The sequence below is a fragment of the Grus americana genome, chromosome 9 (assembly GCF_028858705.1).
Source record: "Grus americana isolate bGruAme1 chromosome 9, bGruAme1.mat, whole genome shotgun sequence".
Taxonomy (NCBI): domain Eukaryota; kingdom Metazoa; phylum Chordata; class Aves; order Gruiformes; family Gruidae; genus Grus; species Grus americana.
In genome coordinates this window covers 20,496,004-20,509,416 of record NC_072860.1, presented here as the reverse complement: position 1 = coordinate 20,509,416, position 13,413 = coordinate 20,496,004, and the positions used below count along the sequence as shown (strand labels likewise).

Below are 13,413 nucleotides of genomic sequence, written 5' to 3'. Positions count from 1 at the left end.
AAAGGGAAGGATGCAGGAGATTAAATGTGGGGGAAAATGGGAGTATAGAGGAGGAGAATGGTGGTTACATATAATGTTACATTGTGTGTTCAAGATTAAACTTTTTCTTTTCACTAAGTAAGCAAATATCAGGGAACCATGTAAACTCGAGAGTCATCCTCTATTTTGATAAATATTATAGTAGCTCAATAAGAATATCATGTAGGTTTTTTATATAGCACTTTCATGTGAAAAACTACAAATGACAGCTTTTTTTAATCTTTGCTTAATGAAATGCTTTATAGGTGGGCTGATAACTCATGGACAATGCTACTGTTACTAGAACGGGAATGGGGAAGAAAAAAAGCAGAATTAATTGTTACTCCATTCTGTCTGAGCTGAGTTTTAAACTTATGCCCTGAAGTTCTAGCCAATATATCATTCAGAATTTATTTCCTGACATTCAAGTTCAGAGCAACTTGAGTAAGGAAGTTTAATATTACTTGTTTTCTGTAATCTTCCTACAAGCTGAATTGTCTGCAAGGGTTTGGGCTGACATTCAGGATATGAATGTATAGAAAGCTACTACCACACTTCTGCACTGTACTTGAAAACTTTTTTTTGTGAAATTTATGTTTATAAAATCCATCAGTAATCATTTCACTCAGGTCTAAAGTTACTCATCTCAGTGTGCATGAGGTACTGAAATCTGTGCCATTTGTGATTTTGTTGCCTTCACTGATTTGTATTTCTCATGCTTCCCAGGACTTCTCGTTTTGCTTCGTTTCCTGAGTACTTAGTGGTGCAGATAAAGAAATTCACCTTTGGCCTTGACTGGATACCCAAAAAGCTTGGTATGTGCCTTTTATATTTACCTTCTCATTCTATCCAAGAATCTTTAAGGTATACACACTTTGGTCTATAATGAGGACCTGGCTTGACTCTCAAGTTTATACTGTGAAGATCCTAATTGATTCTTCTTTTATGACAAATTTTCTTCTTTTCTTTATGACAAATTAAATGAATCCATCACGTCTGTGGAGTTAAAATACAGTTTCATGTAGTCTGACTTCCTAGTTAAATTGTGCTTTCGTGTTCCAAATTTCTTAAATAACTCTTTTCAGGAGAATCCTGGCTGTGTTTGTAGCTTCGGTACCAGAGTCCCCCCTCTGAAGGGGTAGGTTGCACCATGAGGTCATTTTGTCAGATTCAGAAGCTTAGCCTGTTTCTCTACTTTTATAGATGTTTCTATAGACGTGCCGGATTTCCTGGATATCAACCATCTTCGGGCCAGAGGTCTCCAGCCAGGAGAAGAGGAACTTCCAGACATTGCTCCTCCCATTATCATTCCTGATGATCCAAAAGGTATTTACTGACTTCTCTCCTGTATTGCCCTTTCCCTCTAGCACATACTGATTCTCTGTAATCTTCACCAGACCCCTGCGTTTATGTAAAACAGCTATGTGCAGAGACTGTCTTCTGTCCATTCATTGACATTTAGTGCACGTTCATGACTCCCTTTCAGTAAAGTCACTGTGCACTTCCCAGGGCCTGGTGTAGGAATTGGTCTTAGAGCTCTACACTGAGTCTCATGATAGGTGTCAGAAGTGGAGTGGAGCATTAATCCACTCATTTCTTACATTAGCATAAGAGGTGTTACTAAACTGCTGTTATCTTTTGACCGCTTTTGTACTAAATTTTGTCTAAAATGTGGTGATAAAGTAGTCCGGGTGGTACTATAGCTAAATCAATCTCTTGGTTCTTGTATACTCCCTTGTGTACAGTATGTGGTCAGAAGGAATTTTAAAATGTCAGCTGCTGTAATTATTTGCTGTAGGATTTCAGTGTACCGCTCTGAGCAGACGAACTTCTGTTCAGTCACAGAGTTTATTTGGATAACTTGAAACACTTTGATTCAAGGTGGAACAACAAACACACCATGTCTGCAGAATTGATTCATTCACAGTACAACAATACTTAATACACAAAGGCCTACAATTTAAGAAAACAGCTTTGTAGGCATAGATTAGGATTAAAAATCTTACTCATTTTAAATTACAAGAATTGTTAGGTTGCAGTAGGCCCTAGCAGCTGTGCATGCATGCGTAGTCCATTTCTCTGGATGTATGTGGGCTGTACAGCCCATTAAAAAAGGCTCTGTCTCAAGGAGCTGATGTAAAACTACTGACTGAAATATTTGTAGAGCAGAAAGAAAGAGAGGTGATTAACATGCTATGCTGCTTCCCCCCCCCTTAAATACTGTTTCTTTTAAGCTAAAGTTCAGAAACAAGAATATTGGAATATCCTCATTCCTTGGGTTTCTCTGGAGAATGAAATGGTTTATAGCAAGTAAAGTCATGTTTTTATAGTGTGACTTTAGTTCCAGGTTGTTGCAATTTTCTCCAGGTGACTTATGTTTGAGTGCCTCAGTATTGCAGTAATGCAACTACTCTCATGATATGATTGCCCTGTTTGCTGTATGCATGTGAAAGGAAGGTAGTACCTGAAATTGTGTGTCAGAGCAAAGGTTATGGCAAAATTCAGCTCTCTAAAGGTTTTAATTTTGTCCCTTATCTCTAGGTTCCTTACCAAGGCCCATTTTTTTTTATCCTCTTACTCAATGGACTGACCTAGTTTTAGTGTAAGTGCATGGGTGATGTTACCTTATTTATAACAAAATAGATTCTTGCTTAAGTTGGTTTAGGTCAGCCATCAGCTATATTTCCTACTAGTCTATAGTACCAGTGATGCTTTGCTTTGAGTTAAGGCAATTACTGGGCAGAAACATCCCTGGTCTAATTCCTGGCAAAAACATCAGGGATCTAAGGATGAACACGCCCTGCCTGTATGAGGTCAAATGTTTCTGTGACTTTAAAAACATGGAATTGTTTTTCCCATATGAATCTCCTCAGCCCTCATACACCTTCATACAAGTCCTTTTCCTTTTTCTTCTTCTTTCTCAATTTTCAGATCGTATGACGAACCATTTTGTGGAGTGTACGTATCTCATTTTTCTGAGACTGGTATTTCATCTGCTTAAAAAATTGTCATGCTTTTGCTCAGCTAATCGCTTCTCTGTCCTCATAGAAATGCATGGAGTATTGCCCTGCATGCTTCTAAATAACAGCTGATTTTTGTACTTGTTCAGCATTTACTTGCATGTGTGCAGGACTCCTTTAAGACTCTGTAGTAGCATCAGCGTAGCCAGAATATGAGCTGCTCCTCTATCTGCTGCTTATCAGCAGGATCTTGCAGTTCTGGGGGTCACAGCTGCTTGATCCTGGCTCCCTCTGGACTCTGACCTCAGCTGAAGCTGTCGGGCCCTGTCATTCAGAGATGAAGTTCAACTGGAGACTGGTAGATCCAGCAGCCGTTGTTTCTCACCGGCAAGATCCTGCCTTTAACAGAGGTGATTACTTTTGGCTGCCACCTTTAGCTAAGCTCAGCACCTAACTTCTTTACCCCTTGAAATCCACTGGTGTGGGTTTTGTAATAAATAAAGTCCTGTAGGAATACATCAAGGTTTAAGGATCTATTTAGATTACTGAGACAAAAGATTACCAGTAAGTCCATAACAAATACTGTAGTGCTTTGTACAAGGCTGTTTTCTAATGGGTGTGGGTTTATTGCGGTACTAAAACAAATTCAAGTCATGCGTATTGTAAGATGTGGCACCATGAATAACAATAAGAAATACTATACAATAGATGAAATTAGACTTTTAGAAAGTCCTTTCTTGTAGCTCTAGATATTGATGAGTCTTCAGTTATGCAACTGGCAGAGATGGGTTTTCCTTTGGAAGCATGTCGGAAAGCTGTGTACTATACAGGCAACCTGGGTGCTGAAGTCGCTTTCAACTGGATCATTGCACACATGGAAGAACCAGGTCAGTGATTGGAAGGTGTAGGTTAAACTCAACTCCTGGTTGTATATTTTGGCAGTCAGTAGAAATTCTATAACGTGTGACACAAAAACAATGGCCCCCTTCCCCACCCCAGGAAACCTGGAGGTGTGAGTGAATTTTCCTAAGCTGCTCCTGGAATATGCCGATCTTGACCATTATGTGGCATCCTCTGCCTAGAAGAAGACAACAAGCCTAAGCTACACCGGAAGTACACTCTCCTGTCCTCACTGATGGTGTGGGCCAGCTGTCTGTTTTCCACCCTTTGATTAGGTCCATGCTGCTAAGGGGGAAGCTGACTTGTGATCAAGTGTAAGTACAAAGAATCCTGTGGTCCAGATGCTTTTCTTTCATATCAGCCTTCTCTATCTCAGGCTAGAGCATTCATGCCGTACTTAGAACTTGGGCTATCTACTGTAGGAAAGTTGCTAGATGTTTTCCACTTCCTGTGTTTCATCCATACAAAGTCTGGACCCATGATTCAGCACTGAGTATACCTGAGCACTCCCTTGCCAGGGAACTCCAGATTTGGTTGAGTTCACACTTCACTGTGGGTTTTTGTGTTGCTTGTGTAAATGGGGAATGAGTTTCACTTGGGCTTAACGGACATATTTCAGCCATGGAATCAGTTCATTTTACATCTGTACATGTATCAGCTGGATTGTCTACTATTCTGGTGTCATCATTGCTTCCATACCAATCTTTGCTACTTTTCTGCAGCTGTTTCACTTCTGTGATGTGCCAGGTTGTTCCAACCTGCTCACTGAATTTGTCCACCTTGGTATTTTGTGATGTGCATGTTCATCTTGTTTTTAAGGCTTTCCACACATCTAAATCCCAACTGGGCCAGTGAAATGATCTTACATTGATTTCAGGACTGCTTTTGAGGTCCTGTTTGTTGTTTGTTTTGTCTTTGCTGTTGACTTTCCAGTTCAGCGGGGCAGAAGAACAAACTGATTAATGTTTGTTTGTTCCAGACTTCGCTGAGCCGTTGGTCATACCTGCATTTGGAGAAGTTGCTTCCAGTGGAGCATCTGTATTTGGAGCTGTTGGGCTAGATAACCAACCTCCCGAAGAGATCGTTGCAATTATCATTTCCATGGGCTTCCAAAGAAATCTAGCAATTCAAGCGCTAAAGGCAACAGTGAGTTCCATGAGTTATTGGTAGCACTTGAGTTTCGTTTCATATTATGTGCTTTGTACGTGTGCATGCTCAGATGTCTTTGAAACACGCGTATAAAAATCTAGGTAGTCGCTGATGTGCATAGAACTTTTCTGGCAAAGTGTGGGATGTCTGACTTCTCTGGGTTGGAGTTGGGAAGGTGGTTTGTATATTTCACTTGAACGTTAAAATGTGGAGCAAAATAAGGTAAAAGAAGCTAAGTTTCCCATCTGTTGAGAAACAACCTGGGTGCCTAAAGACTATGCATCTTCAAGATGACAAACCAGGGATCATGGGGATTAATTGTGGGAGGGTTTCTTTTCCATCTGTCAAGCTTCTGCAGAGAGCTTGTTGAATGCTATTTTCTAGGAAGATAGAGTATGTATCTTAGAAGTTTTAAGTGCTGTCAAACATGATCCTTGCTCTGCTCAAAGGATGAGTAATAGCATAGAATCATAGAATGGTTTGGGTTGGAAGGGACCTCAAAGATCATCTAGTTCCAACCCCCCTGCTGTGGGCAGGGACACCCTCCACTAGACCACATTGCCCAAAGCCTCATCCAACCTGGTCTTAAACACTTCCAGGGATGGGGCATCCACAACCTCTCCGGGCAACCTGTTCCAGTGCCTCACCACTCTCACAGTAAAGAATTTCTTTCTAACATCTAATCGACCCTCCTTCAGCTTAAACCCATTACCCCTTGTCCTGTCACTACACTCCCTGATAAACAGTCCCTCTCCAGCTTTCCTGTAGGCCCCTTCAGGTACTGGTAAGCCGCAATTAGATCTCCCCAGAGCCTTCTCTCCTCCAGGCTGAACAATCCCAACTCTCTCAGCCTGTCCTCATAGGAGAGGTGCTCCATCCCTTCAGTCAGCTTCGCAGCCCTCCTCTGGACTCGTTTCAACAGCTCCATGTCTCTCCTGTACTGGGGCCCCCAGAGCTGGACGCAGTACTCCAGGTGGGGTCTCACCAGAGCGGAGTAGAGGGGCAGGATCACCTCCCTCGACCTGCTGGTCACACCTCTTTGGATGCAGCCCAGGACACAGTTGGCTTTCTGGGCTGCAAGCGCACACTGCCAGCTCATGTTGAGCTTCTCATCAATACCCCCAAGTCCTTCTCCTTGGGGCTGCTTTCAATCCATTCCTCGCCCAGCCTATAGTCGTGCTTGGGATTGCGCCAACCCACGTGCAGGACCTTGCATTTGGCCTTGTTGAACTTCATGCGGTTCGCACGGGCCCACCTCTCCAGCCTGTCAAGGTCCCTCTGGATGGCATCCCTTCCCTCCAGCGTGTCAACCGCACCACACAGCATGATGCTAAAGAGTGTATTAAAGGCTGCTCTTTTGCTTGTTTGACTTGCAGAACAATAATTTGGAGCGTGCAATGGAATGGATCTTCAGCCACCCTGAACTCGAGGAAGAAAGTGAGCCTGCTTTGGACATGATGGATATGGAGAACAATGTTAATGCCAATATCCTTGCAGAGACAGGGTTGGAAGGACCCAGGATCAAAGATGGGTCTGGAAGTAAGTTCTCCTTCAGCTTAGAAGTGGCTGTCATGTTGCTGCGTCACACCTACACCATTCGTAGAGCTTCTTGCTGTTTTGAAAGTATTTATCGTGGGTTTTTTGAACATGATTCAGACAATTTACTTCCAATCTTGCTTCTGGGGCTGAGCCCAATTCTGTGGGGCTCCTAAGTTCAGTGGGCTGTGTTTGCTCAGAGAACTCATTTCGCTGGACTCACTAAATAACCTGAGTCCAAGTTGCTTGTTGCCACAGCATGTAAGTGTCTCCTGACCCAGCTTTATTTTTTGTCTTGTTGCTATAAGATAAAAAGACAAAGAAAAGCTAGAATGTTTAAATCTTCAGAGGCTAGGCATCCTAAAGATAACACTGCTGTTACAGACCACCTGAGTTTCTGTCCTCCTGTGGTCTGATGGGAGATTTGATAATCCCTTCAACCAAGTTCCTTATTCCAAAAATGGCAGGTATAGTTGGTATCCTGCATATACTGCTTTGCTATTTTCTTTTGTTTTTTTCTTTGAGATCCTCAGTCATACTACTGCTAAATAAACCACAAGATGGAGCTAACATACAGCAGTCAAAGCTGTGAAGTAGGTAAAGAACCTATTCTAAGTGTAAAAGCACTAGAGTACAAAAGCTCAGCGGTGGTTCTAATGTAAGGATATCACACAACGTTTTCTGAAGGGTCTCTAGCGACCATTTCTAATAACTGTAGCATGTTCTAAACTTTTACCTCTGATCTTGACTGTAATGGTCTTATTAAAAAAAAATAAATTAACAGCCAATTTGATTTATGTTTCTGTGGTTGCTGTTATTATATAAGAACATTCGTTTCTTTATAGAATTAGAAACAAAGACCAATCTTAAGTCTCTTGGAGACATGGGAAACATTGATTATCATTAGGTTAAAAAAAAAAAAAAGATTTGGAATAATTATTTTTTGTGGTACTTAGCCTTTATAGACTGAGACCATTTACTGAGTGCCTGAAATCCTGATAACCAACATGATACTGTAAAATGGCTCCAGAAAGCCCTCTCCACCAAAATCCAGGCCCCTGTCCTTATGCAATATCCTGAAAGAAGGTACCCTTTTACTTTTGGTGGTAATTTGGGTGAATGGCATGAATGGGTGGGGAACAAGAACCAATGCTGAGTTCTCCAGAGACATTAAGCACAAAAACTGGCCTCGTATTAAAGGAAGAGGTTTTTTTTCCTGTCCTCTCTTTTATGGGCTGCTGAAATATAAACATGTTTTTTGTTTGATTTATAGGGGATCTGTGATCACACTTACAGACACAGCTAATTCGTGAGCAGAATGATCTCCCTATTTGGCACTTTCTGTGCTGCTCTCTGTGAACTGGGAATGAATCTGCTGTTTTCCCTCTCCTGGTAGGGGCTGTGATCACAGCCCTGCCGCATGGGCACAGATCTGTGTGGATTTGATTTGGATTGGTTTGATGTTTGACAGTGAATCTGACCGCTAGTTAAAGTGAGAATATGCTGCAGTCTTAACAGAAACTGTGTTTGGGGATGCAGAGTCTGACTTAGGAGTGCTTAGCTGCTACTCCAGTATTAGAAAGAAAGTTTCTCCTAGACTCATATTGCAATGTTAGCAATAAAAGACTTATGGTCCCATTTGTATTTTTTAAACAGGATATGAGCTGTTTGGGTTCATCAGCCACATGGGAACATCCACAATGAGTGGCCACTATGTTTGTCATCTCAAAAAAGAAGGAAGGTGAGTGGAATTGGGAGACACAGACAAGGATAAGCAAATGTTTTCTTTTGAAGTGTGCAACTGTACAGAGCAGGGTGTGTATTCATGGCAGACAAAACACACATGTTGTTACCAGGTATACCTTTCCCACCAAAGAAATGAAGATTGTTACAGATTGTAGATGTGATGAGTCAATTCTGATTCCACTGAGGTCTACACTGAAATGTATCATCTGCTCTCCTGTGCTTGCTGTTCCAAATCTCTGTTTTGGGGCAGCAGTTCTGTATCCAGCTTTGTTTATCTGAGCTTCCCCCAACTTTCTTTCAATCCCCAACAATAGAAAACCCATCAAACTATGGGCTGATACTAGTATTGCTACTACAGCAGTGCTGATCTTGGCTGTGATTTTGATGTGTTGCTGCTATTTGGCCTTGGGAATCCTTGATTTTCCTTCATTTGAACTATAACTACCCATTCCTCTGCACAGTCTTCTTCCTATTCAGTTCCTGACTGTGCCAGTAAACCTGCTTCAGCTGTTTCTCTGATCTTTTGTTGCAATATCTAATTTTAGATTTTAAGCTCTTTGAAGTTTGAGTCTGAGAAGCCCCTGATAAAACTTGTGATGATGTTGACACATGGAATGTAATCAATCTTTTTTTTTCCATTTCAGATGGGTGATCTACAATGACCTTAGAGTCTGTGCCTCAGAACGACCTCCCAAAGACCTGGGCTACATTTATTTTTACCACAGGATACCAAGTTAGGCCTTAAGAAGCCATAAGCCTTTTTAACCTGCCCAAAAAAGTGTACAATAAAAAAGAAAATCTAAAACCAACAAAAGACCCCTAACCCTTGGATGGCCAAAAAGCAAAGCAAAACATGGGATGTTTATAGTTTATTTAAAAACACTCATTTGATGCCGCCTTAAGTATTAGAGGGAAAATTTCCATTAGGTAATGTATAGTACACTGTTTTAAATTTGTACACCTTAAAGAATACCTTAAGACCATGCAGATTACTGGTGGAGTTTGCAGCTAGCATATGGAGAAAACAGAAGTTTCAGAGTTGAACAAAAATAGCCCAGTTCAGCCCAGCTCCTGCCCGTTCTGTCCATGCATCCATGGAAGACCACGAAGGAATATTTGCAGTTTTGGTAACTGGAAGCCAGTGTTTTCAATCAAAGTCCAGACCACTTAGAGAAATCATATCGTATATAAAGTTGAAGGGAGGGGGTGTGCAAGTGTTCTTCAAAGCAGAATGTCTTATTTAAGAGATTTTTTTTCAGTACAGTGAGAAGAGTCAGCTGAAGTTATATCTGTTGGAATTCAGTTTTATAGTCTTTTGGTTTGCCTTTTTGATGCACAAACCTAAGAAACTAATGGAGATGGAAGCGATCTCCTGTCAGTGCCCTGTACGTTTTCTGCCAAAGAGAAATAGTAACTTTTATTTTTGTACACATAGGTTTCTTCATCTTCTCTTGGATGTTTGTTTTGCAAGTTCTTCCAACAGATTCAGGATTACAGATGGCTAAAAGAAGCAGACTTTTGGATTATAAAATTAAACACATACCCTCAGGAAAGGCAAGGCTATTACTTAAATTTTATTTTCTTATGAAGGAGGTAAAGAGGGGGTTAATATCTCATTATATCTATTTCAGGGAAATTTGCATTTAGACCACTTACAGTCCAGCTGAAATTAATTCTCTGACAAAGTATTCACAGTACATTTCTGCTTTCTGCCAAAGATTGCTTAAATATGTAGGTCCATCCATGAATGGGAGAAATTGCTTAGTAAAATTGCTGATTTATTGATTTGCCTCCCTCCCTCCCTCAAAAAAACAAACAACCAAAAAAAAAAAAAAAGAAAAACCAACCCAAAACCAACAAAAATGCAACAAGAAGAAACACCTTGAAATGATGTTTCAGCTTTCTTAAAAACTTGCAAACACACCAATAATCTGATCTCTTCAACAGACACCTTCTAAAAGGGGTTTTATATCTCTGGCAGGGATGAAGGGGTGGGTAGGTAGGGGCTGGCCTTTCCTTTCTTTTTTGGGGGTGTTATTTCAGTTTGTGTCACAGGCAAAAAATATATATATGTGGGTTTTTAAATTGTATTTGAAAACACTAATTCTAGAAAAAATACAGTAGTGAGTGTGAAACCTTTCATGATTCCAAAAAAATACCCCAAAGGTTCGCAAGTGTTGGCCACTGCTTAGAGACTGTTGCTGGAGTTGCCTCATATAATCTTGCTGAGCCTTCAAAATAAATTGGAACAGTAAAAAAAGAAATAAAAATCCTCCTTACAGACTGCAAGAGAGGCAGGGAGGTGTAATAACATTTTCTCTGCAGTCAGTGCCTGCAAGTGTAATGGCAAAATTCAGGCAGCTACACACTACGGAAGAGAACCCAAATTAAAAATCTGGTTATGAATAGGGAATTTTATTTTTTCCAGCATTTGGGGAAAAAAACAGTTCTCCCTCTGGTCATATATCCTCATGCAGAGCCAAAAAACACTGTTGATTTTTTTTTTAAAATCAGTTTTTGATCTTAAAAGATTGAGAGAAATTCTAATGCAATAATTTAGTAGAGGGCAAATGGTACGTAATTGCTGGGAAAGCTTCCTGCGCTTAGTGCTCTTATTGACACAAAAGAACAGCGTCCCAGCACATGAGTGAGTGGCTCCTGTGAGATTCAGCTGCCTTGTAATTATTGAGCCACCAGTTCCGGACAAAATAAAAGCTGCCACTAATTTTTCCTTCTTCTAGGTTTTGAATATTTGTGTATTTCACCAGAAAATGCAAGATTTGAAAATGGGATCAGGAAATTATGCAGTGATACATCTTCTATTTAAAGTGAAAGAACAAAACTTCTGTATGTCTGTTTGTATGTTTGTGCTATTTCATTCTGGCAGTAGAAAAAGGACAAAAGGCCTTTTTTGTGGTTGTTTTGTTTTTTGGTTTTTTTTTTTTTAGTTTTTTTGAATGCTCAGTTATATTCTAAGGAAGTCCACATAATAGCTTCCTTCTTGCCTCATGAACTTAAAGGGCTATTTATAAACTAACAAGATCTGGTCGCCACTACCCTTTTTATTTAGAAACCTTGGGTAAGTAGAGGCCAACAGAGTTGTTCCCATGTTCCTTATTAAACTGGAAACATGGCTGGTCTCGTAGGATTAAGGGTGGAGCTTGGACTCTTGCAAACCATTTGTCTTGTACATCGTAAAACTGGAATAGCTGTGGGACTGATTGATCTCAGTTAATAGGAGGCACACTTGGAAAGCTGGCAGGTGATAAACTGGAAATGGTAAATGAAAGGGGAGAGCCATTCTCTGGCTCTGAGAGGTGAACTGTAGCAGCTCAGCTTCTGAAAAGCTTTTCAGTTCATCACTCTTGTGTACTGCCTGCCTAAACTACCCAGTGGGTCAGAAGTGCAGGGAGCAGTTCAGGGGGAAAAGCTTATAGATCTTCTAAAATTTAGCACTTGAAAATATGTTAAAGTTCTTCAACTGTTTGAGGAATTACCAAAGTAGTGGCTTCCCTCCTTTTTCAAATGGCCAGTTATCTCACTTTTGCGATGGGTTATGTGTGAAGAACATTATCAGTCTGGAGGAGCAGGACGTAAACTCCTGACTCTTCAGCCTAATGTGAGGGAGAGGAGTTTGGGGTTTTATTTGTTTCATTTTTTAAACTTCATCATGCAGAAGCCACAATCGAACAGACTGTACTGAATAGATGACTAATTTATCAGGCTTAGCCTGCTAAAATTCACGTGCACTTAATTGTGCTGGGCCAGGCCTCAGTGCTGAACCTGGGCAATGGCTGGTGAGGAAACTCCATGTGTCTGGGTACTGCAACACCTGTTGGGGGGTTAGGTGTGCTGAGAGCTTCTTGACAAAAAACAAAGGAATAAAAATAACTGAGCTGTTAGAGACAATCTAACCTGAGAATTATGGCAAGCCAGGACTTGGCAGCAAATAATGCTCTTATTTTTTGGACTGATTTTTACTTTTTTGTATGATACACTTAGGTTAGGAGAGTGGAAGGAAGAAAAACTCAACAACTTTTCCTTGTTTTCCCCTCTCATTCCTAGCAGCATGCTGAATCCGGTAGACCCCTCATTCTGAGTCACAATCTCCAGTCTCCACAACACATGTAGACACAGACTCATATTTGATTTTCCTAGCTAAAATATAATTAGGATAAAATTTTAATTTATTCAAAGCTATGGTTTAAAAACAAACCTAGATGTTCTAGACTGCTATTACTTGTAATTCCACTGGGTTCAGCAGCATTACTTCTGACATACTTTGGTGTAACTGAAACAAGAATCAGTCCATTTTCATTGATTTAGGCAGCCTCCACTGGGTCATAGCACACATTCTGAATAGGGATGCAACCAGAGATTGATTGTTTTAGAAGCATCTCCAATTCATTCCTTTTGTTCTCCATCCTGGCAGCAGCCATTTTTATCTTCTTTACTGTTTTCATGTAGTGAAAGACTATGCAAAATATGTAACTGGACATAACTTTTTATTCTTTTCCCATTGCCCTTCCTACCATAATGGCTGAGATCAATTTCTGATTTCTATTCACTCTTCAGTGGTTTTACTGTTGTATCCTGGAAGTGTCTGTACTGGTTTACTTGGCACCATTCAAGAGTTGTTTGCTTGAAGCACTGTTAAGTTTTTGGAGAGTATTTGAGATGAGAAAGGTTGTAAATGACATTGTTGCAACTGTTTTAAATTAAAAACAAATATTCCCACATCTTGTGACTATGTGGATTCTTGCTGCTTTATTTCCTGTGTGAGCTGAAGAGGAATAGACTGAGTATGTTTTGATGCTGCCTCTTTCGTTATTCTTTGTGGTCATGTTTGGTGTTTTACTTAAAAAAAACAAAACAAAACAAAAAAACCCCAAAAAACCCCAAACTGAGTAAGGAACAAAGAGGTTTGTGAGAGTCTTGATTTGTTGTGACTCATGGAACTTCTATGGATTGGGAAAAAAAAAAAAAATCCTGAAGCCCTGAGTGGATATAAAACATGGCAAAAATAGAAAATAGGATTTAAACTAAAATTGATTTTTTGTTGTTTTTAACTTTTAAGCCAGTTGACGTTCTTTGAACACAAAAG

General features: G+C 40.3%; 1 protein-coding gene across 2 annotated transcripts in view; it reads left to right on the top strand.

The window, feature by feature from the left end:
• The window catches only part of USP13 (ubiquitin specific peptidase 13), a 56,158-nt gene extending 43,112 nt beyond the window's left edge, over positions 1-13,046 (top strand). For both annotated transcript variants that reach the window (XM_054835571.1, XM_054835572.1), the window contains 8 exons: positions 745-833; positions 1,222-1,344; positions 2,950-2,976; positions 3,722-3,865; positions 4,858-5,024; positions 6,404-6,566; positions 8,220-8,304; positions 8,954-13,046. In XM_054835571.1, the coding sequence (XP_054691546.1) occupies positions 745-833; positions 1,222-1,344; positions 2,950-2,976; positions 3,722-3,865; positions 4,858-5,024; positions 6,404-6,566; positions 8,220-8,304; positions 8,954-9,047 (892 nt within the window). In that variant the 3' untranslated portion in view covers positions 9,048-13,046. The remainder of the gene's footprint in view (positions 1-744; positions 834-1,221; positions 1,345-2,949; positions 2,977-3,721; positions 3,866-4,857; positions 5,025-6,403; positions 6,567-8,219; positions 8,305-8,953) is intronic.
• Positions 13,047-13,413: the final 367 nt, after the last annotated feature.